A 24,082-nucleotide genomic window follows, 5' to 3' on the forward strand; every position below is an offset into this window, starting at 1 on the left:
TCAACCACGGGAACAAAGAACTGCAAACCAGGCACTGCAGAGAGCAGTCTCCAGGTCACACGCAGTGTGGGGATGGATTCTAAGCAACGATGAGGGCCACAGCTCTGCTCTCCAGCAGACTGTAGGGGGAGACAGCTGATGCTCTCTGTTCAATGGTGAGCAAACAAAGAGTACCTTTTGTTTTGTTTTTGTTTTTGTTTTTGAGACAGGGTTTCTCTGTGTAGCCCTGGCTGTCCTGGAACTCACTTTGTAGACCAGGCTGGCCTCGAACTCAGAAATTTGCCTGCCTCTGCCTCCCAAGTGCTGGGATTAAAGGCATGTGCCACCACTGCCTGGCAAGAGTGCTATTTTTGAAAAGATTGGAACTCAATGCAGGAATCCTTATTCAGGGGGAGCCATGGGAGAGGAAGGCACTTAGCATAGGGTTAGGGCATGTGTGCTTGGGTAGCTCCCTAGCTGCAGAAGCAACAATGTGAGACAAATTCTCATGGGCTCATGGTGCAATGCCACTTCCATAATGTGCAGCTCTTTTTAGAATAATTCAGTATCCAGGAATCCAAGAATTCTCATAATCTTTGGTCAAAAATGTCCAGTACCTGTTACTACACTCCTTTGTTATCATAAATTTTGTATTTTATGTTTATTTTGACTCCCCTTATGATGCTTACAGGTCTGTTCACTTGGAGATAATATAGGATCCAAGTATCCAGAGTGGAATCCTGAGCTATGACAAAAAATGGAGTGTGCTTAACACCTACTATTTTACATTTCCTATAGAATAAAAAAGGAGAAAAGATGAGGGGCAGTGAGATGGTTCAGCGGGCATGTGCCCGCAGTCAGAATGGCGACCTAAGTGGGAATCACACTTATAGGTTGTCCTGACCTCCATATGAGCATGGTGCCTCACACAGACCAAATAAGAAAATGAATGAATGGATGAATGAATGAATGATTTTACTTAAAAATTTGTAAAAGAGGAATGAATACTATTGTATTTCCAAGGTAAACATAAATTGATTTTCTCCCTTTAAGTGAAACCTAAGACTTCTGGGAATTTATAGAAGGCAGCTATAGAAAGCCTGCTTTCCATTTCTAAGAGGGAAACTCATAGCTCTGAGTGCCTCCAAGAAGAAACAGGAGAGAGCACATACTAGCAGCTTGACAACACATCTAAAAGCTCTAGAAAAAAAGGAAGCAAATTCACCCAAGAGGAGTAGACGGCAGGAAATAATCAAACTCACGGGTGAAATCAACCAAGTGGAAACAAGAAGAACTATTCAAAGAATTAACCAAACGAGGAGTTGGTTCTTTGAGAAAATCAACAAGATAGATAAACCCTTAGCTAGACTCACTAGAGGGCACAGGGACAAAATCCTAATTAACAAAATCAGAACTGAAAAGGGAGACATAACAATAGATCCTGAAGAAATCCAAAACACCATCAGATCCTTCTACAAAAGGCTATACTCAACAAAACTGGAAAACCTGGACGAAATGGACAAATTTCTAGACAGATACCAGGTACCAAAGTTGAATCAGGATCAAGTTGACCATCTAAACAGTCCCATATCACCTAAAGAAATAGAAGCAGTTATTAATAGTCTCCCAGCCAAAAAAAGCCCAGGACCAGACGGGTTTAGTGCAGAGTTCTATCAGACCTTCAAAGAAGATCTAATTCGAGTTCTGCACAAACTTTTTCACAAGATAGAAGTAGAAGGTACTCTACCCAACTCATTTTATGAAGCCACTATTACTCTGATACCTAAACCACAGAAAGATCCAACAAAGATAGAGAACTTCAGACCAATATCTCTTATGAATATTGATGCAAAAATCCTCAATAAAATTCTCGCTAACCGAATCCAAGAACACATTAAAGCAATCATCCATCCTGACCAAGTAGGTTTTATTCCAGGGATGCAGGGATGGTTTAATATACGAAAATCCATCAATGTAATCCATTATATAAACAAACTCAAAGACAAAAACCACATGATCATCTCGTTAGATGCAGAAAAAGCATTTGACAAGATCCAACACCCATTCATGATAAAAGTTCTGGAAAGATCAGGAATTCAAGGCCCATACCTAAACATGATAAAAGCAATCTACAGCAAACCAGTAGCCAACATCAAAGTAAATGGAGAGAAGCTGGAAGCAATCCCACTAAAATCAGGGACTAGACAAGGCTGCCCACTTTCTCCCTACCTTTTCAACATAGTACTTGAAGTATTAGCCAGAGCAATTCGACAACAAAAGGAGATCAAGGGGATACAAATTGGAAAAGAGGAAGTCAAAATATCACTTTTTGCAGATGATATGATAGTATATATAAATGACCCTAAAAATTCCACCAGAGAACTCCTAAACCTGATAAATAGCTTCGGTGAAGTAGCTGGATATAAAATTAACTCAAACAAGTCAATGGCCTTTCTCTACACAAAGAATAAACAGGCTGAGAAAGAAATTAGGGAAACAACACCCTTCTCAATAGTCACAAATAATATAAAATATCTTGGCGTGACTCTAACTAAGGAAGTGAAAGATCTGTATGATAAAAACTTCAAGTCTCTGAAGAAAGAAATTAAGGAAGATCTCAGAAGATGGAAAGATCTCCCATGCTCATGGATTGGCAGGATCAACATTGTAAAAATGGCCATCTTGCCAAAAGCAATCTACAGATTCAATGCAATCCCCATCAAAATTCCAACTCAATTCTTCAACGAATTAGAAGGAGAAATTTGCAAATTCATCTGGAATAACAAAAAACCTAGGATAGCAAAAACTCTTCTCAAGGATAAAAGAACCTCTGGTGGAATCACCATGCCTGACCTAAAGCTTTACTACAGAGCGATTGTGATAAAAACTGCATGGTACTGGTAGAGACAGACAAGTAGACCAATGGAACAGAATTGAAGACCCAGAAATGAACCCACACACCTATGGTCACTTGATCTTCGACAAGGGAGCTAAAACCATCCAGTGGAAGAAAGACAGCATTTTCAACAATTGGTGCTGGCACAACTGGTTGTTATCATGTAGAAGAATGCGAATCGATCCATACTTATCTCCTTGTACTAAGGTCAAATCTAAGTGGATCAAGGAACTTCACATAAAACCAGAGACACTGAAACTTATAGAGGAGAAAGTGGGGAAAAGCCTTGAAGATATGGGCACAGGGGAAAAATTCCTGAACAGAACAGCAATGGCTTGTGCTGTAAGATCGAGAATTGACAAATGGGACCTCATGAAACTCCAAAGCTTCTGCAAGGCAAAAGACACCGTCAATAAGACAAAAAGACCACCAACAGATTGGGAAAGGATCTTTACCTATCCTAAATCAGATAGGGGACTAATATCCAACATATATAAAGAACTCAAGAAGGTGGACTCCATAAAATCAAATAACCCCATTAAAAAATGGGGCTCAGAACTGAACAAAGAATTCTCACCTGAGGAATACTGAATGGCAGAGAAGCACCTGAAAAAATGTTCAACATCCTTAATCATCAGGGAAATGCAAATCAAAACAACCCTGAGATTCCACCTCACACCAGTCAGAATGGCTAAGATCAAAAATTCAGGAGACAGCAGATGCTGGCGTGGATGTGGAGAAAGAGGAACGCTCCTCCATTGTTGGTGGGATTGCAGGCTTGTACAACCACTCTGGAAATCAGTCTGGCGGTTCCTCAGAAAATTGGACATAGTACTACCGGAGGATCCAGCAATACCTCTCCTGGGCATATATCCAGAAGATGCCCCAACTGGTAAGAAGGACACATGCTCCACTATGTTCATAGCAGCCTTATTTATAATAGCCAGAAGCTGGAAAGAACCCAGATGCCCCTCAACAGAGGAATGGATACAGAAAATGTGGTACATCTACACAATGGAGTACTACTCAGCTATTAAAAAGAATGAATTTATGAAATTCCTAGGCAAATGGATGGACCTGGAGGGCATCATCCTGAGTGACGTAACACATTCACAAAGGAACTCACACAATATGTACTCACTGATAAGTGGATATTAGCCCCAAACCTAGGATACCCAAGATATAAGATACAATTTGCTAAACACATGAAACTCAAGAAGAATGAAGACTGAAGTGTGGACACTATGCCCCTCCTTAGAATTTGGAACAAAACACCTATGGAAGGAGTTACAGAGACAAAGTTTGGAGCTGAGATGAAAGGATGGACCATGTAGAGACTGCCATATCCAGGGATCCACCCCATAATCAGCATCCAAACGCTGACACCATTGCATACACTAGCAGGATTTTATTGAAAGGACCCAGATGTAGCTATCTCTTGTGAGACTATGCCGGGGCCTAGCAAACACAGAAGTGGATGCTCACAGTCAGCTAATGGATGGATCACAGGGCTCCCAATGGAGGAGCTAGAGAAAGTAGCCAAGGAGCTAAAGGGATCTGCAACCCCATAGATGGAACAACATTATGAACTAACCAGTACCCCGGAGCTCTTGACTCTAGCTGCATATGTATCAAAAGATGGCCCAGTCGGCCATCACTGGAAAGAGAGGCCCATTGGACACGCAAACTTTATATGCCCCAGTACAGGGGAACGCCAGGGCCAAAGAGAGGGAGTGGGTGGGTAGGGGAATGGGGTGGGTGGGTATGGGGGACTTTTGGTATAGCATTGGAAATGTAAATGAGCTAAATACCTAATAAAAAATGGAAAAAAAATAAAAAAAAAAAGGTATGCCTAAGGCATTATCTCATGAAAGAAATGGAAAAAAAAAAAAAAAAGAAAGCCTGCTTTCTTGCTTTCTTCTTACCTGGCAAGCTTTCGCTATTATGTCTGATGGCGTATCTTGTGAAAAGGCTGGTCTTAGGGCAGCTCCCACCTAGAAAAATGAGCACATTTTTATTTTAGAGACAAGTAGTAAACAGAAAGCCTTTTGAGTCATTGGAGGTTAAAACACCAAATTCACATAGGCTGGAGAGATGGCTCAGAGGTTAAGAGTACTGACTGCTCCTCTGAAGGTCCTGAGTTCAAATCCCAGCAAGCACATGGTGACTCACAACCATCCGTAATGAGATCTGGCGCCCTCTTCTGGAGAGTCTGAGGACAGCTACAGTGTACTTACATATAATAAAAACACCAAATACACATCTATGTTCTTTTTTCTTTATCACCTCCTCCTTACCCCTTTCATTTATAGTACGATGAAAAATAACATTTTTCTTTGCTTTTGAAGAAGTTTTCAGTATCAAATCTATATGGGAAGTATGCCCAAAGGACTATCTTGTTTCCTTTACTTTTGTTTCTGTTTAAAAGTAAGTGGGATTTTCTGACAGTCATATGTAATCAAAGATAAGCGTAGCCTGTTATGTTTTTTGTCTCCTCCCCACCCACTATGTAGTTTCTAAACATATTTCTAATAGCATTTCTGTGTTTCTTATATAAACCCCATGTAAGTGAATCAATAACTGAGGAATAATAAAAATTAAGAGGCACTAAAACTCCTCAAAACCATCTCACCTCAAAAGCACTGGCTTTTAGGGATGGGTAAAAGCAGCTGCCAAGCAAGCCAGACAATCTGAGTTCGGTCCCTGGGAACCACCGGGGAAGAGAGCACTGACTCTTGCAGACTGTCTTCTGAGCCCATGCAAACATTCATGTGTGTAGACAAGCTCCCCCTCTCAGACACGTGGACTCACTCTCACCATACACACAAGAAAAGGGGAGAATATTCTGTCAATAAGCCTTTCTATTATCACTATATAATAAAAGGGCACAGCAGGAAGGAGAGAGGAAGAGAAAGAGTCATCTTCCAAACAAATAAATCAAAATAAGCAATAGACAAATATGGGGAAAGGATACAAATGGTTTCAGATTTTAGATTTTTTTCCTAAATATTTGAAATTATTTCTAAATAAAAGGATGGTCCAGCGACAGGTCCAAAGTGGGATCCAGCTCAAGGGGAGGTCCCAAGGCCTGACTCTATTACTGAGGCTATGGAGGGCTCACAAAAAGGGAACTATCATGACTGCCCTCTGAAAGACCCAACAAGCAGCTGAAAGAGTCAGATGCAGATATTTGTACCCAACCAATGGACAGAAGCTGCTGACCCCTGTTGTTGAATTAGGGAAGGCTGAAAAAAGCTGAGGAGAAGAGCGATCCTGTAGAAAGACCAGCAGTCTCAATTAATCTGGACCCTGGAGATCTCTCAAACACTGGACCACCAAACGGGCAGCATACACCAGCTGATATGAGGCCCCCAACACACATACAGCAGAGGACTTCTGAGTCTGTGTTCATTCAGACATGATGCGCCTAACCCTCAAGAGACGGGAGGCCCCAGGTAGTTTAGAGGTCAGGTGGGGTGGGGGTGGGGGGTGAGGAGGAGGTGTAAGATGTGGAGCAGTTGGACAGTGAATTGGGGTGGGCGGGGGGGGGGAATGGAATATGGAGTATAAAAAATAAATTATAAAACAAGATTTGAGAGGGCTCAGTGGTTAAGAGCACTGGTTGCCCTTCCAGAGGTCCTGAGTTCAATTCCCAGCAACCACATGGTGGCTTAGAACCATCTATAAGGGGATCTGATGCCCTCTTCTGTCATGCAGACATGCAGGAAGTCAGAACACTCATATAAACATAAATACTTTTTTTTTAATGGATAGGAGTATTGTTGCTGGTTTTGGTTTTGTTTGTTTGTTTTGAGGCATGGTCACGTAGCCAAGGATGGTCTGGAATGTGACCTGCTCTTACTTGTACCTCCTGAGACTATAGGCCTTCACTAAAACCCTGAGTTAAATAAGAGACCTTCTTTCTGTATGGGAGTAAGCAGCTGTATACAGCCACTTGGACTAAAGATAAAACTTCCCACATGTATGTAATAGGATTACACATTACTCATAGGTACAGTTTTGGGGAATATATGAACACAGCTAGCTTGCTTCCTTCCTTTCCTTTCCTTTCCTTTCCTTTCCTTTCCTTTCCTTTCCTTTCCTTTCCTTTCCTTTCCTTTCCTTTCCTTTTCTTCCCCCCTTCCTTCCTTCTTTCCTTCCCTCCTTCCTCTCTCTTGCTCTCTCACTCTCTCTCTTGCTTTCTTTTAAGACAGGGTCTCTCTATGTGGACCCAGCTTTCCTGGAACTCACTATGTAGAACATGTTGGCCTCACTCACAGAGATCCTCCTGTCTCTGCCTCTGGAGTGCTGGATTGAGGGTATGTACCACCACCACCTGGCTTGAATGCAGCTTTTAGACAAGACATGTGTGTCTGAAACCAAGTTTCGGCATAATTCAGTTAAAAAGAAAGAAAGGAAGAAAGGAAGAAAGGAAGAAAGGAAGAAAGGAAGAAAGGAAGAAAGGAAGAAAGGAAGAAAGGAAGAAAGGAAGAAAGGAAGAAAGGAAGAAAGGAAGAAAGAAAGAAAGAAAGAAAGAAAGAAAGAAAGAAAGAAAGAAAGAAAGAAAGAAAGAAAGAAAGAAAGAAAGAGAGAAAGAAAGACGACTTCATTTTGCTTGCCTGTAACGTTTCCCTAACTTTCACAGAGCCTTTTCCCCATTACTAGGATTGGTTTATTGTGTGACTGAAATCTTAGAGTACAAATCTCAGGAAAAACAAGTTTAGGATGTGTAAGTCTGTTCCTTTCAGTGATGCCTGTGGGAGCTGTTACCAGGAGCCATCTCCTCGCTCGGTTTACAACAGAACCTGGCTTGTTTCTAAAACCGTTCATCCAGCTTCAGGGTACACATAGACAATGGCAGCAAATCTGCAGCATTTCTGTGAATGTCCCTTTATCATTTAAATGGCAGGGTATGACGTGGCTGAACATCTAAGCACAAGACTGGAAGGCAAGGCTGGAATTTCTATTCTAGTTTTATCACTGATAGGCTCTCACAGCCTAAAAATAGTTCCAGCAGTTTGACCCTTCTCCAGTTGTGGGCTGGCTGAAGCTTTGAAACGATCATGAAGCTTTGAGCGCCACATGAAGAGACCATATTCCCTCCTTTAGTGACCCTCACAAACTTCATTTAGTCTATATAAGCCACAAAACTTACATTAGCTTGATACTGCTCCAGGATCACATGACCTGGAAATTCTGGCTCAGGCACAGATGCAAATTTCTTGATAATGTCTTCAAGTGCCTGGAGCCCAGCCATTCGCAGTTGGTTGCTATGATCAGTTGCAGCCATGAATGCCATTCGAATCAGGTCAGAGAGATGCAATACTAGGAGGTCATCTGCAAAGGAAAACAGACTGTACAAGGGAAAGTTCACCCAGACTAGGACAATGCATAAAAATAGGAAACAATTCGATAAAGCACTTATGATCCACAATATCTAAAAAATAAAACTCAAGTGTCTCAGTGCAGCAGTAGACCACTCAAACACAGACAACTACAGGATAGACACTGACAGCTACAGCAAAATACATGATTACCATGGCTTTCCCAAATGGGCTTGTAGTTCTCTCAGAACAGGCCCTAGCAGAACTTTCCTGTAAAGGGTCAGATACTATTTTTGGCTTTGCAGGCCACATTCTCTCTCAGGCAGTTATTCAGCTCTGCTGCTACACTATGGAAGCAGGCAGAAAGGACTTAGAGAACACAACAGACAATGCTATAGAAATGAGTGTGATGAATCCCAGTAAACTATTTACAAAACACGCTTGTGGGTTGCATTACGATCACAGGTCTGACAGTCCCTATTGTAGAAAAACAGTGTGTAGTCAGGAAATGTAGTTACAAAATTATTTTTTAAAAGACTTTTTATGAGAACAGAATGGGGAGGGAGTCTTGTACTTTTAGCACCAGGTCAAGGGTAACCCTGGACTTTGCTTAAAAGCAAATCTCAAAAGAATTCAAATGGCGCAATTTGCACTAATTTTACTGCATCTCAGGACAGAGTTCACCACAATTTAATGGAAGAGCAAAATCCAGTGCTAGCACAGCAGGTATAATGCCCAGCATCTGATGACAAAGTGCCAAGGTCATAAAGATGTAGAGAACCCAGCTCCCAGGCTCCCAGCAGAAAGGAAGGATCAACGACCAGAAACTGGTTCAAATATGAAAGAAAGAGAGAACAGAATTGGCAGGCAAGAAGTTACAGGCACTGTGCAATGCCACACAGTAAAGGGGAGCGTGACTGTGATGGAGCTGGAGAGAGTGTGAGGCCATAAGGCACACCATATGACAAGAAAGATGCTGGGTGACATTAGGATAAGCTAGGTACAAAGATCAGTGAACTTAAAATACCGGGAACACACACCAGAAGAAATGCTCACACTCCAGTGCTCTCGTCCAGAGGACTGAAGTCCTGGCAACTCAGTGACTCACCCCACCCCCAAAAGTTAACAAGACAGGTTTCCTCAAGTTCCTATCTTTAAAAACCAAATTTAACATTTAAAGTTTAAAGAGTGTATGTTGGTGGTAGACACTGAAGGTAAAGAGAGAAGGAAGAGAATTTGGCTGGAAGACTCCAAAGCTCCCTCCTCTAGAGGAGGTTAGACAAGCAACCAGCCTTGTGAGGTATAAGAAGCCACTGACAGAGTTTGGGGGGAAAAGTCCCAGACAGGAGGATCTGAATTAAAATGGATCTACTCAGGCTATATAAATGCAAATAAACAAAATGTAAATAACAAGAAATAATTCATAAATAATAAATAAATGGAAGAATAAAAGACAATAATTCTTGTCCTCTCTGTCATCTAATTCACAAAATCTAGGAATCTATCAAACTCCCAATCAAGCAACTGGACCTGAAATGAGAGCTGCTTTCCCTACCAGTCTCCACCCATAAACCTCTCTACCTTTTTTCTAAAATCTCAGGTGAATATGTAAAGGGTGGAAATGTAAAGGGTAACTAGGAGGGCTGGGAGGTTTACTGCAGTCTAGGAGCGACCGTTCCTATAGCTAAAGCGCAGTACACAGGAAGACTAGGAGATGAGGATGTATCCAAAGGGCAACCTGGAAAGGGCCAGGTTTGCAATTTTTCAGTCAGAGTTGGCTCATGTTTCATACTGGAACCTAAGCTGAGACCATCTTACCATCCAGCCATAGCTGTGAAGCACCATGAAGCAAACAGTACATGCAGAGTGCATGGGGGAATCACAGAACCATACTGTGAACAGATTCTGCATATGAGCAGCACTCCCCTCTTAGATGGAATAGCTAGTGCACACCCATGGAGGCCCATGGCAGCTAGAAGAGGACATCACATTCTCTGGCACTAGAGTTACAAGCATTTGTGAGTCATTTGATAGTCTGAGCATTGAACCTGGTCCTCCACAAGAGCAGCAAGGGCTTTTAACCACCAAGCCATGGCTCTAGCCCACAAACCACGTTCTTAAGAATCTCCCCAGCACCTCTGTCGGGATCATCATACACGCTGGGTTCATACGTCACCTCTCTATCATCTGCACTACTAGGGTTTTTTAAGTATGACTATGATTTTGATTCTTTACATTCTCAATATTCAGTAAATAGGACTCAGTTAATATGGACTAAACAATGACATGAATACTGACTCTATATTCACTGTGTTTCCCCTAACACAGTGAATATAGAGTCTATATGTGTTCTATGTTCTGATTCACATTTCATACACTGTGCACTGCTATAACATGCAAGGCATTTTAACATATATACATCTATGCTGTCAACTTAGACAAACCAAAAAACCAGCAGGGTAATAGAGAAATAATTACATACAGGTACAAAGTCTCTTACTGGATCAGTTCCCTCAATTTCTCTGGGTATCTTTAACTATAAAATGAAAATATTTATTACTGGGCCTAATGCTCACTTTGTGGATTTTCTATAATATTTGATCCAAAGCACAAAATGCTTACAAAAGGTTAAGAAAATATTCAAAACTACCTAATAATTTCACGTATTTCCATATGTGAAATATGAAAGTTTGAAATGTGCCATAGACCATTCTAACCATCTCTAACTGTGAATGGCAAATTCATTTGACTTTGGACCTGAAAGTTGTACTGTTGGAGCCTGTTGGTCGGTCCATGGAGGGACCACGACTGGGCAGTGAGGATGGTGAGAGGAAAGTCAGAAAGACGTAAGAGACAGAGATGGGCGGGCTGTTGATAAATGCCTTGTTAGCAAGCAAGTGTATGTTTTAGTGTCTTTTAAAGATAAGCAACACAAAGTATGATCAATTCCAAGAAGATAAACAGTGACTACAAATGCTTATGTGGTGAGTTTGTGGTACACAGTATCTATATTTGACTAAGGCCATTCATTTCCTTTAAGCTAGGAGAGTCTTTCAAGGACATATTCCTAAGTGGAGGAACTTGGCAGGGTATAACGCCCATCTTAATTAAAAACAAAGGCAGATGTTGGCAGACTCATTCATGACTAATCACAAGCAAGAAGTCAGTCAAAGTTAACTCCAATGTGCTCCCCACAGTGTATGTCTCTTTAACAATTAAGTGTTAAACTGAGGATTATATCCTGAGGAAATGTAAGCTGCAAACTTTGTTATTCTAATATGGTTGAAAGAATAAAATTCATATACACAGATATCTAAATATAAACAAATATTCTAAATGCAAACAGGTAGTATACAGGGACAGACACTTACTCTCAGGGTGAGGCAACCCCCAGTAAATAAAATGCACAGCCTAAAGCATGCTCAGAGAGGTGAACTAGCTCAAACCTATCAAAAGGCTTCCAGGAGAAGAAGAACTAACCCGACACTTACTTTTTGGGTTTCGTAGTTTAGCAGACCGTGCCAAGGCAAGGTCGAAGTGAGCCTGGTCTGAGTTCTCACACAGGTTGATGATTCGGCACAGGCAGTCTGCAGCAAACACCCGAGTGGCCCAGCGAGGAGCCACGAAAGGCTTTGATTTGTCCTCCTCGCCTAGTGTCGTGAACATGGCGTCGTCATCCATCTCATCTTTCTTCTCAGATTCTTCATCTTTTCCACTGCTTAAGAGTGTGGCTGCACTCATATCTACAACGAGAGAGAAGAGCACCGTGACTCGCTGCACTCATATCTACAACGAGAGAGAAAAGCACCATGACTTGTCCCGAGACAATGCTTCGGGAAGACATAAACTCTCATTCTCTCAACGACGGAAATTGACAAGCTTCTTCTGTATCCGAAACCAAGAAAGACAACATCAGTTATTCGTACATGCACTTCTCTTGAATATTTAAAATGAATGACATGTTATGTTCTATAGCAGAGTAGCACGAGATTCTTAAGATGTAAAAATTTAAGCTGAACTTTCAAAAGAGTTTATTTAAAATATATTTCAAAAGCATCTTAATTTATACCATGATTTAACCTTCAACACTTTATAGAAAGCTGTGAATGAAAGTCAACGATACTTTTTAAAGTGGGCTCAATAGAGAAGTGTATCTACGCTAATATACCTGAAGCAAGATGATCTTCATTGTTTTAAGAGCATCATTTAAATACGTACCACTAGAAGCTGCTAAGACATCTTTACAAAGCATTAGCCAGTGGGAAAGCTTTTCAACGGCCAGTGAAGAGAGCATGTGCCCCAACGTGTCGTGAATATCAGAGCAGAGTTTCCGGTCTGTCTCTCGATCTAGCATTCCAAAGAGAAGTCCCTCAAGCCCCGTGTCTGTTATGTTAACACCCTGGTGCCGGCAATGGACGTCACTGCGAGAGCTAACTCCAGGCGTGAAAGGGTTGACATCTGAAAGGGAATTGCCACAAGTAAATCTGTGCGCGTGCGATGTTATATGCTCTAGGTAGCAATACACTAAAGACCAAGCCTTACACAGGACTCACAGCAGTATGAAATACCTTTTAACTATGATCTCCACTTGCTTACTGTAGTATTAAAATTTAAGCTGAGATTAATGGTTAATATCTGGTTTCTCAAACTGATTATTCTGATCTCTTAGAAATATGAGAGAATTTTCCCATAATGTTTGTTTTTATTCACATTACAACCCAATCGCAGCCCCCCTCCATGGAAGTTTTTAAACAAGAGAATTGTCCAATCAGAGACTCACTACCACCGCTGATCTCCTTGTCCCCTGCATTCTTCGCCAGGCTCATGGCGTATTCACACACTTCGGCTGCTTCTCTCTGTGCGAGTTGCCGGAGACAGGCCACAGCCGCTCGTCGGAGCAGCAGGTGGGAGCTGCACAGGTGAACCTGTCACATCACAAGTCAGGACAGTGACTACAGCTGGGACCTTGCAGTTCACTCGCCTTGTGAACTCATCTTTGGGAAGCCTTACTTCTAAGAGGGTCCTTAATGAAAGACCTTGCTTTTTTAAAAATTACCATCAGGGGCTGGGAGATGACTCAGTAGTTAAGAGCACTTGATGTTCTTCCAGAAGACCTGGGTTCAACTCCCAGCACCCATCACTATCTGTTAACTCCATCTCTGGAGGGAACTGACATGTCTGGTCGCTTTGGGCACCTGCACACATCATGTGCCCACACCCACACTCAGACACACAAACATACGTAGTTAAAGAATAATAAAATTCAGCCTTTAAACAAATACAATGGCGTTTTGGAGGATGATCGTGTCAGTAAGGCAGACAGAAATTACAGCATTACCGAAATCCCCATGCTGAGATCTGTTGTCTAATCCACTAAATGGAAACTCAGAGGAGCTTCTGCACAGCATAAGTCCATGCTCTAATGATTTCCCAGGTTTCTGCACCTCAGAAAGTTCCACCATCTCTGAGTAGCATATAGCTTCAGCAAGGTAAATTCAATCATGGGTGGACTCTTTCAGCAATGACACATAGAAGCCTGTTTCTTTTTTTGTTTGTTTTTTAAACCAGGTTTCACTATATAGCTCTGGCTGACCTGATTCTCACTATATAGACTAAACGGGCCTCAATCTCATAAAGACCCACCTGCTTCTGCCTCCTGAGTGCAGAGATCATAGGTGGTATGCAACACTATGCCAGGCTAAGGAACATACAGATAAATTTCAAAGTTAAAATCATTCACTGACAATTTCTAAAATTATTCTAGATGACACAAATACAATGATCCTGTCTGGACAAGAGGAACTATGGTCACATGACAGTGTGGTCACATGACAGACAAAGCAGTTTGTTCCAAGAACAGAAATGGTAATTCAGAGTGGCGCTTGTGCCTTCAAAATGTACTTCTCAATACATTTGCTGAAAAAAAAAATCCTATTCCTTTTGTTTTAGATACTGTATGTGTTTTCACATAATATGTCCATTTCTGGTGACAAGGACAGCAGAATTGATTGATGTGAATTTACTGAAGTCTGAATTCATTTCACTACTTTGAATGAATTCACACACAGACTATTTTTCAGCAAGTGTCTTAGCATCTGGTAAATGCAAACTGTATGAGAGGTTTTGGTCAACTGCTTGAACGCCCCTCTTTTCATCTCTCAGCTGCTGTGCCACCCTGTCCCCGAGATGATAAGAATCTCACTCACGCAGTCTTTTGGAAAAGGTAAAGTTTTCCGACAGGCCCGGTAATAAAACCCTGGGTGTTCCACCAAGGAGTCAGCTTGGAAACATTAGCTTGCGTTCAGCATAGGAAACTCATTGCATTCCCTGTGGCTTAGTGATAAAATCCACTCAGGTAAGAGTCAGTTTTTACTTTACTAGATCCTTTTACTATGTTCTGTCAACCTCTATAGCATAATAAATGTAAAGAGGAAAAAATGGGGTCTGGGGCCATGTTAATTCAATGGGGCAAAGCACTTGCCGCTCAAGCCTGCGGACCTAAGTTTGCATTCCTAGAACTCATGTAAGAGTTGGACACAGCAGTGCTTGGCTGTGTGATCCCAGCATCTACTGAGAAACTGCAGGTGGAGGCAGCAGCGTCCTCAGAAGTCTGAGGGCCACCTAGCCTGGTGTACACAAAAAACAAAAGACCCAGTCTTAAACAAGATGGAAGCTTGACAATCTAAGGTTGTCTTCTGACATTTATATGGGAATGGTGGTACATACATGCTCAGACACATACAAACCAAGATTTTTTTTTAATGTTTTCAAAGAAAAAAATGGAGAGAAACCAGAAACCCCAGAAAGGAAAGTCTATGTCTTCATCAGTTACTGTCTGAGCCGTAGTGGGTATGTAACAGATACCATCTATGCCCTCATGGCTTACACTAGGTCACAGCTTTGGCAAAATGCTCAGTTTCCTATTATAGAGGGCAATGCACACTAATATTCTGTTGTTTTCTTTCTAGATTGTTTTTAAACATGCCATGTGCATTTGGTTCTACCCTGTGACTTACTCAGACTCCATGATGGCCTGGGACTTGCTGAATTCTCCCTAAATAGGGGTATGTTTACAGAGTAAATATACGCCACACAAAACCCAGAATCGCCTATCTTGCCCTTTTATTATCCCACACAGTCCTCCTTTTCCCCCAGCAACACCCTCTGATGGTGACATCTACGGTATCATTCTCCAGCTTCCTCTTGGCTCCACTGTCTGTCCTTCCAGCACTGTGTCATTAGCAATCTTCCTTCCCTTATGCTACCCTAAATGCTCAAAGTCTACCTATGAAGGCACAGAAGTCGACTTTCTTATCGTCTTCATCTAAGTCATTTACAGATATGAAAAAAATCATAATTAATCAAAATTGATCCCATCATGCATCACACACTGGACCCAGAGTGTCATTAATCTATAATGAACTCCCTGTTCTACCAGAGACTCTTATAATGCCCAGTGAGTTCAATTTCCTATATGCCATTACCCTCAACTTTAAATCCCTCATTCACAGAAGTTAGTCTTCTCTCTCCCTACGAATATGAAATCAACAGACAACATCCTTAATCTCTAAGCCCATGTTTAGCTCTGTTCGTCTCCTTTTTGTCAGGTTGCAGTGAAAGTGCAATCCCATTACTTATGCCCTGGAAACTCTATTCCACTAAAATCCACTTGGACTATAAATGATCTCCTGTTTCCTGGATGCTTAATACTCCCCCCCTCTACTAGCTCCCCACATCAGCATGGCAACAGGCTTACACATTGCTACTACAGGAAAGAAAGTCTCTCCTATCCTAGACCTCCTGGGCACTGACTTCTTCCACTTGTTCCTTTTTGGTTTTTGTTTTTTGTTTTTTGTTTTTTTTAGCTTTTAAAAGACATTTGTTATTTTTATTTTATGTGCAGGGCTGTTTTGACTGCATATATTTCTGTGTACCATGTGCAGATAGTACTTGAGGAGTCCAGAAAAGGATGTTGGGTCCCCTGGAACTGGAGTTACAGACAACTGTTAGCCATCATATGAGTGCTGGAAATTGAACCTGGATCCTCTGGAGAGCAGCCAGTGCTCTTAATCACTGAGCCATCGCTCCAACCCCAACATCCCAAACGTCTACAAAGACTTTCTACTTGTGCTCATTCTCGAACCTCTGGCTTCCACCTCCATCACTCTTCCGGTGAGTTCTTGCCGCAAACAATCATGTAACAAAGGTCAAAGGGCATATTACAGCTCACCTCAGGCCTTGTCAGTATTTAATATAGCTAACTGCTCTGCTACTGCATTTGGCCCGTGTGAATACACACCCTCTACTTTTCCTCCAGTCTTTCTTATGTCACTGTTATCCTCCTGTTCCCCTCCCCGCTCCCTCTTAGTTCTCTGATAGTCTTCTTTTCTTTTATAAATCTACCATGGCAGGGTTTCTCACTCAGCACTCACTCTGATCTCATCTACTCCCATAGGTTATCTAAATGACTTACAGTACCAAACTCACTTTTCTAATCCAGTCTTTCGTTTCTTTGTTTGTTTTGTTTTGTTGTTTTTTTTTTTTTTTTGTTTTTTGTTTTTTGTTTTTGTTTTTTTTTTTTTTTTTTTTTTTTTGAGACAGGGTTTCTCTGTGTAGCCCTGGCTGTCCTGGAACTCACTGTAGACCAGGCTGGCCTGGAACTCAGAAATCCGCCTGCCTTCTGCCTCCCGCCTCCCAAGTGCTGGGATTAAAGACTTGCGCCACCACCCCCTGGCTTACTCCATTCACTTTTAACTGAGCTCCAGGTTTGTGCAATCAGTCACATACCTATAACCAAATAATGGTATACCACTTCCCAACCCTGCCCAACAATGCCAGTCACAGGAAATTCCATCACCATGCTCAGGACAGAACCTAAAACATCCTTCTTGCTTTTCCCTCAGGGCCAATTACTCAACTCATTCTGTCAGTTCTTCCTCCTAAATATCATTCGAATCCATCCTTTTCCACCTTATTCTAATTGTAAACAACCGAAAACAAACCATTATCATCATTCTCCTACAACCATACCAAGATTCTTAGCCTACTGCATTGAGGATAGAATGGGGAAAGTACAGATCTGATCATGTTACCTGTCTGTAGAGTATAATGATTCCTTGTTATAGACTGAAGTCCAAGGTCTTACTATCTATGAACATCTGCATGATCTGCCCCCTGACTAGCTATCCAGCCACCTTGCTTTCTGCTGTCCATACTTACATCTTCTCCCAGGTTTAACCACACCTTTAAACATATACTTCTCATATCCTACTTTTCCCTCTGAATACTCTGATACTGTGTTAGTCTACAGACTAAATCCTATTCTACATAACACACCGTAAGTACTGTTTTTCAGGAAACTAATTTCTCAATGTCTGGATTATGAAAGGTTCTGTGTTATATACTCCTTATGTTACCGAATGCCTTTTCTTTTCTGTTTGTTGTTTGCTGAGAATCAAACCCAGGGCCTTTTAAATGCTACACAAGGGCTTTACCACTGAGCAACATCCTCAACCTTCTACCAACCTTCTACAGCCTTCCTAGCGCTTATCTTTTTTGTAAATAACTATTGTTCACTGTCTCTTGTTAGCTGTAAGCCTCATGACAAAGGTTTGATCTTGTCTTATTTATACAAGTGCCTGCAGTAGTCTGCCTTGTACCTTACATCTAACAGGCAATCCACGAATATTTGTTGAATGGACACACTAAAGATTGCAACGACAGCAGCAGATCTCAGAAGCCATCATTCAAGAAATACTAAGAAATACAGTTCTGAGGGGATGGGACCACATATAGCAAGTTCTTAGCTAGGAAATGAGCAGTTCATCAAAATCTTTCTTACAATTTAAAACAAAAAACAAATAAAAGAAAAGAAGATAACTATTGAAACTTAAACACTAAGACGTATGATCCAGCTAGTATGTTTTTGTTTTGGTCCAGTTTGGTCTTTTGATAAAGACACTTTAAAGCTCTTAATATAAGATGGTGACTGGCATGGCTGTATACTTACACAGAGGCTAGGAACAAGGCTGGACAGATTGACGTGTCGTGGGGCAAACATGTGAAGCTGCTGAAGGCAAGAGATGGCAGCTGCCTGAACAAGGGAGTCAGAGTGGTCCTGGGTAATGGCACAGCCCACCAAGCAGGAGGAGCGGATGGTGGATATGGTCGCTGCATTTCCTAAGAGGAAAATAAAAGTCAACGCTAAATGTAACTGTGTTAGCAGTGTCACAAAAAGACTCCTAGAACGTAATCATCTTCTAGGTAAACCCCTCTTCAAATTAGTAGTCAGATTGTTTTTTAAAAACCACTCGAAGAGTCCACAAATATGACTTTGAAACACAACTGTATTTGCAAGGCAGTGTCTTAGAAATTAATTCCTTTAAAAAAAAAACAAAAAACAAAAAAACAACCACACTACCCTTTATAACTTCCAGTCTTCTGCTAAAGAACCGCAGGATTCCTCACTCCATGGTTCTCTACTCAACAAACACACTCTGCTTTCATTATGACAACTTTAAATACTGCTTGCCTAATAGTAAAACCTTACAGAGGTAATTAAGGAAAATATATTACATATTTCCTGTATAATAATTTAGCTGCTAAATGTAGGTGTCTGAAATTTTCTTTAATGTGAAGTAGGACGTACATATACGAGTCAAGGGAATCTACGATCATGCGGCCGCTCTCTACTTTCATGTTCTGCCTGCAAAATGGAGGCGATACATATCACGGAACTGTGTCATCATTAAATGATATAAATAGAAATAGAAAGTCGATCTTCTCAAGACATAAAGTAAACGGGAAGGGAAGTGGGGATTCTGAGTCTACATGCTCAGGGTCCTGTCACGACTCACTGAATTCAGTGTTGAATTCACCATCAGGAAGGTCCAGTTCCAAGTACAGCAGCAGTCGACCTTCTGTGAACCTTTTCTCTGAACTAGCTGCCTCAGTGACAGGTGACACACCCATTAGGGATATTAGAATCAAAGAGTAAGCCCATGGAGGCAGTACTCAGCGTCCCAGGCTAAAAGAACTTCCTTTCCATTGTGGGGGAAGGAGATGTCCAAGCAGACTTTCATTTAAAATGTTTCCTCTGCTCAAGACTTTTAAAAATGCTATTAGCCAGGAGTGGTGCTGCACACATTTAATCCTAGCACTCCAGAGACTGCAAGTTCAAGGACAGCCTGCTCTACATAGAGGCTTCTGAGCCTACTACAACTGCCAGTAAAACCCTGACACCTGCTATGGTTTGCCTGTTGTCTTAGAGTTTTACTTCTGTGAACAGACACCATGATCAAGGCAAGTCTTATAAGGGACAACATTTAATTGAAGCTGGCTTACAGGTTCAAAGGTTCAGTCCATTATCATCAAAGTGGGAACATGGCAGCATCCAGGCAGGCATGGTGCAGGAGGAGCTGAGAGTTCTACATCTTCATCTGAAGGCTCCTAGCAGAATACTCACTCCCAGGCAGCTAGGTTGAGGGTATGTAAGCCTGTCCCTACTATGACACACCCACTCCAACAAGACTACACCTCTTAATATTACCACTCCCTGGCCCGAGCACATACAAACCATCACATCTGTACATTTAAAAAATGGCACATATAAAACATTGAATGCCAGGTTTTGGAAAATAAAAATGTACGCTAGATGATAATTACTATTAGAAAGTTTTGCAAGCAACACAATGGTGATACTGAGGGAGCCGGAGGGAGGGACAGTAATTGCCCAGGCACTTTCTTTAACTTGAGATGAATTTGCTTACCCTGCAGCTCTGGTCCAACAGTAGTTATGATCGCCCCCAAGCATCTGCCCAGGCACTGGTGAACTTCTGTGTGTGAAGGTGGAACTGTCAGCAGCAAGGTGAGTACCAGGGACAACGTGGGCTCCACGTACCCACGGTACATTGGGCCGCTGGAATCCACTATCAGGGCGAGTGAATGAAGAGACCACGTCTACAATAAACATAACTGCACTTTAGTTGCAGGAAACAGTTACGGTATACTCAATCAAGTAAACTAAATTGTTATATTCGTGGAAATATCTGCAATATGTTTTGGGTTAGAGTCTTATTGTGTCCTGGGCTGGCCTTGAACTTGTGATCTTTATGGTTAGTCTTCTGATTGCTCTCATGTGCCTCCAGGAATGGTTTATATATGTATACTCCTAAAGTTTCACTGCAGCTGTATTTACTTAAACATAAAATGTTTGAAAACCAACAAAGGTTAAAATACTCAAAGAATAACTGTGATCCAATGACCCTAGAGACATGGGTTGGGGTAAAGGAGGAAGAAAGAGGGGGCAATGAGGCTAGTTGGGTATTACCCATTTAATGATAAAAAGAAACAAAAAGTGAACAATACAATGTGCTGGGAATATATATGTGAATTATGAAGACTGAAGGTAAATGGATGGTGATGGAAACAACCATCCTAAGTGCCACTGCAGACCCAGAAAGACGAATGCCGTCATGTTTTCTCTCATTTATAGGAGTGAGCTTTGAATCATCAGATTCATGTGTTCTTGGAATAGTCATATAGGTCGGTAAATTACGAAGGGGTCAAAGACAGGGTGGGGAGACAGAATTCACCAGTATATAGGGTTAAAAGAGAAAAACAGCAGCGGGAAGGATTAACTTGGGTTGGAGTAGAAGGTAGGGTAGAAGAGGGAATATGGGCATGGATAAACAACACTAAAGACATTTTTAAAAAGACATATGGAAACTTACTACATATATATAAATATATATATATATATGAATAGATAGATATAGATATAGATATAGATGTACGTATGCATACACACACACACACACACCAGCATTAAAATGGAGTTGGCCTATAACAGGGCAACAATGCCCCTATTAGATAAGAAGCAAAGAAATAAGAGCCCAGTGCCAGGTGTAAGTTCCTTCTTCTGAAGTCATTGGCCACTGAGACACCCATTGCCCCAAACATTACAGGCTTCTGCCATTGTTCCAGGTTAGCCTCCAGAACTCGCCAGATCTGATTGCTGAAGATACAATGCGATTGAGTGATAGAACGGGGCAAAATCACGCTGGTATGGACCTAGAAGCTTCATCACTACTGGCTAGCTTTCACAGTCCTTGAAGGTTCTACCAGAGAAGAAAAATAACCACCAGTCATACAGTTATGAATGCAGCAAGCCAGAGGAATGACGGGTCTGGTAAGGCGTGCCCACTAGTAGAATAGGGGCCTAAACATCATGGGAGTAAACGAGTATTCCTAACTGGATTTCAATTCCGTTCCATAAGATGAGATCTATGCCTGCCACCATTATCAGGCTAAGAATCTATGGCTAGATGGGTCTTAGGCTGTAGGGGATATCTACTATTATTGTGAGGCTCCCTGAGCACAGCATAAAACTGACTCTTTAACATTCTATCTACAGATCCATGCATATCTCAACCTGCATCTGAGAAACTTCTATTTTCAGTGGATGGTGATTTACAGAGTAATCCACAACTGGACAAAGTGGAGGGGAAAAAAACTGTGTAATTTTCATCCCTAAAGGAACATATAAACTTCATCCCAACCTCCAAAGTGCAGGGGTCACTGTGGAAAGGACAGCAGAGAGAGTACGGACCTAAAGAAACATTTTCTCCTGGACACAGAAGAAAGGCTGCAGACAGGGACTCGTAGCAGTTTCAACAGTATGTACAAAACCTATACAAGCCTAAGCCAGACCAAACGACAAAAAGGAGAGAGGAGCTGGGCACACTATCCCACCGCAAGCCATGGAGCTATTGGCAACTGTTAGCTGCAGGGAAAGGGAGAGACAGTTATCTCTAAGATGTAGCCCCCGGTAAGCTGACTACCTTCCAGTAGAAGGCCACACATCAAGAATATATGGGAAGTACAAATTGGTTTTGAAGGGTTAAAAAACAAAACAAAACAAAACAAAAAACACTAAGTTAGGTGGGTAGGAAAGGGAAGGGTGAACTGGTGAAGTTAAGATCAAAATATATTGTATTACATTCTCAAAGAACTAATAATAAACTATATGAATATCATATATATGTAGAATATATATGCTTAACAGAAAAAGGCAGTTTCTGAAGATTATGTTGAAAAGCAAAATTCTTGCTAATAATTCTAATAAACTCCTAAAAATAACAAGGAAAGAGCATAATTCATTTCTCCTAACAGCCTGTCAGTCACAGATAGTGTTTAAAATTACAGGCCCGATGGCACATGTCTGTAATCCTAGCCCTCAGGAGGCTTAGGCATGTGAACAGCATATAAGCTCCAGGTCAGTTTGGGCAAGACAGGAAGACCTTATCTCAAAAGCAATTGTAGCAATACTCCCATGCTGTCTACCTGAACTTCAGGGGATGTCCCATCTTGAGCTAGAGCCAGTAAAATGCTGACACTGGTCTTTAGGTGTTGTCCTGATCCTATGCCACCAACATAACGATGTAAACAACCGAGGGCCAGTGAGTGACCAGTCCTGGACACGACATCTCGAGCTGACTTCAACCTGAGAAAGATGATACAACAGCAATTGGTCTCTCCATTGTCCTCCAGTAATAGTCTAACCAATCACACATGTACAACAGGAAAATATTCTGGAAACTAATAAAATAAGGGTCTTTATAACTGACTTTGAACAAGAAATTTAAACAGTATTCATGGGACTGAGGGTGTGGCTCACAGGCAGAGAATGTGTTTAGTGTGAACAAAGTCCTGAGTTCAATCCCCAGTACCACAAAGAAAAAAGCCTGCATTTTGAGGATACACAAAATATTTCTTACTTTACTAAAGAACTTTCCTATATTTTTCTTTGTTTTTTAAGTGTTGGGGACTAGATCCAGGGTCTTGTGTACACAAAGCAAGTATTATATCACTGAGCTATACCCCACCTGCTTATAATTACAGTCAAAGTCTCCATAAAACAGGAACATTTCTACATATATTTTATATGTGTATATAAAAGATTTATTGGGCTGGTGAGATGGCTCAGCAGGTAAGAGCACTGACTGCTCTTTCAAAGGTCCTGAGTTCAAATCCCAGCAGCCACATGGTGGCTCACAACCACCTGTAATGAGATCTGACACCCCATTCTGGTGCATTTGAAGTCAGCTACAGTGTATTTATGTATAATAATAAATAAATCTTTTAAAAAGATTTATTTTTATTGACATGTATATGAATTAAGTGTGGATACCCACAGAAACCAGTGGAGGGCACTGAATTCCCAAAGGTGGAGTTATAAGTTGTCTGATGTAGGTTCTGGGAATTGAACTTGGGTCTTCTCAAAAAAAACAGAAGTACTTTTCATTGCTAAGCCATTTCTCTGGCCTCTAAGATATATTTTTTAATAAATTTTAAAATTAAAGTAAATACTGAAAATAAATTTTAAAATAATTTAATTGAGATATATTTATTATGTGAAACTAATTAATTACCCAGGCTAGCCTCAAACTCATGGCAACCCTGCTTTAGCCTTCCAAATGCTGCTGCTGTTACAGCTATAAGCCATCACACCTGGCTTAAAAACTCATCAATTTAAAGTGTCAAGTATACAATGATCATTGGACACTGTATATAACCATCACATAAACACAACATTGAGCAGAAATGTTCAAGATACCACACATATGGCATCTAATTAATACTCTTGTGCTAATACAGAAGTGAAAATACAATTAATAAATTAATTTTAAAATGTTTTAACAAGGAACTAGCAAAGCATTAAAATATCATAATGCAATTAACAAGTTACTGAGATATTTTGCAGTTTTTCAAAGTAAGTACTAAAATCTGATGTAAAATAAATACTTAACAGTTTGAGAATTTGGTGAAGAAATATTTCAATTGTTCAGTAAGCAAAGCAATGATATTGAGAGCAAACCCTCTC

At 41.1% G+C, this 24,082-nt stretch overlaps 1 protein-coding gene across 1 annotated transcript in view; it reads right to left on the minus strand.

Moving 5' to 3' along the window:
- The window catches only part of Heatr5b (HEAT repeat containing 5B), an 82,476-nt gene that overhangs the window by 30,499 nt on the left and 27,895 nt on the right, over positions 1–24,082 (minus strand). Inside the window, exons 19-26 of the mRNA NM_001081179.1 lie at positions 22,543–22,702; positions 19,968–20,157; positions 18,209–18,378; positions 12,980–13,124; positions 12,418–12,657; positions 11,691–11,942; positions 8,031–8,212; positions 4,801–4,869 (exon numbers count right to left, since the gene is read on the minus strand). Of these exons, the coding sequence (NP_001074648.1) occupies positions 4,801–4,869; positions 8,031–8,212; positions 11,691–11,942; positions 12,418–12,657; positions 12,980–13,124; positions 18,209–18,378; positions 19,968–20,157; positions 22,543–22,702 (1,408 nt within the window). The remainder of the gene's footprint in view (positions 1–4,800; positions 4,870–8,030; positions 8,213–11,690; positions 11,943–12,417; positions 12,658–12,979; positions 13,125–18,208; positions 18,379–19,967; positions 20,158–22,542; positions 22,703–24,082) is intronic.

Source organism: Mus musculus, chromosome 17, assembly GCF_000001635.26.
Source record: "Mus musculus strain C57BL/6J chromosome 17, GRCm38.p6 C57BL/6J".
NCBI lineage: Eukaryota > Metazoa > Chordata > Mammalia > Rodentia > Muridae > Mus > Mus musculus.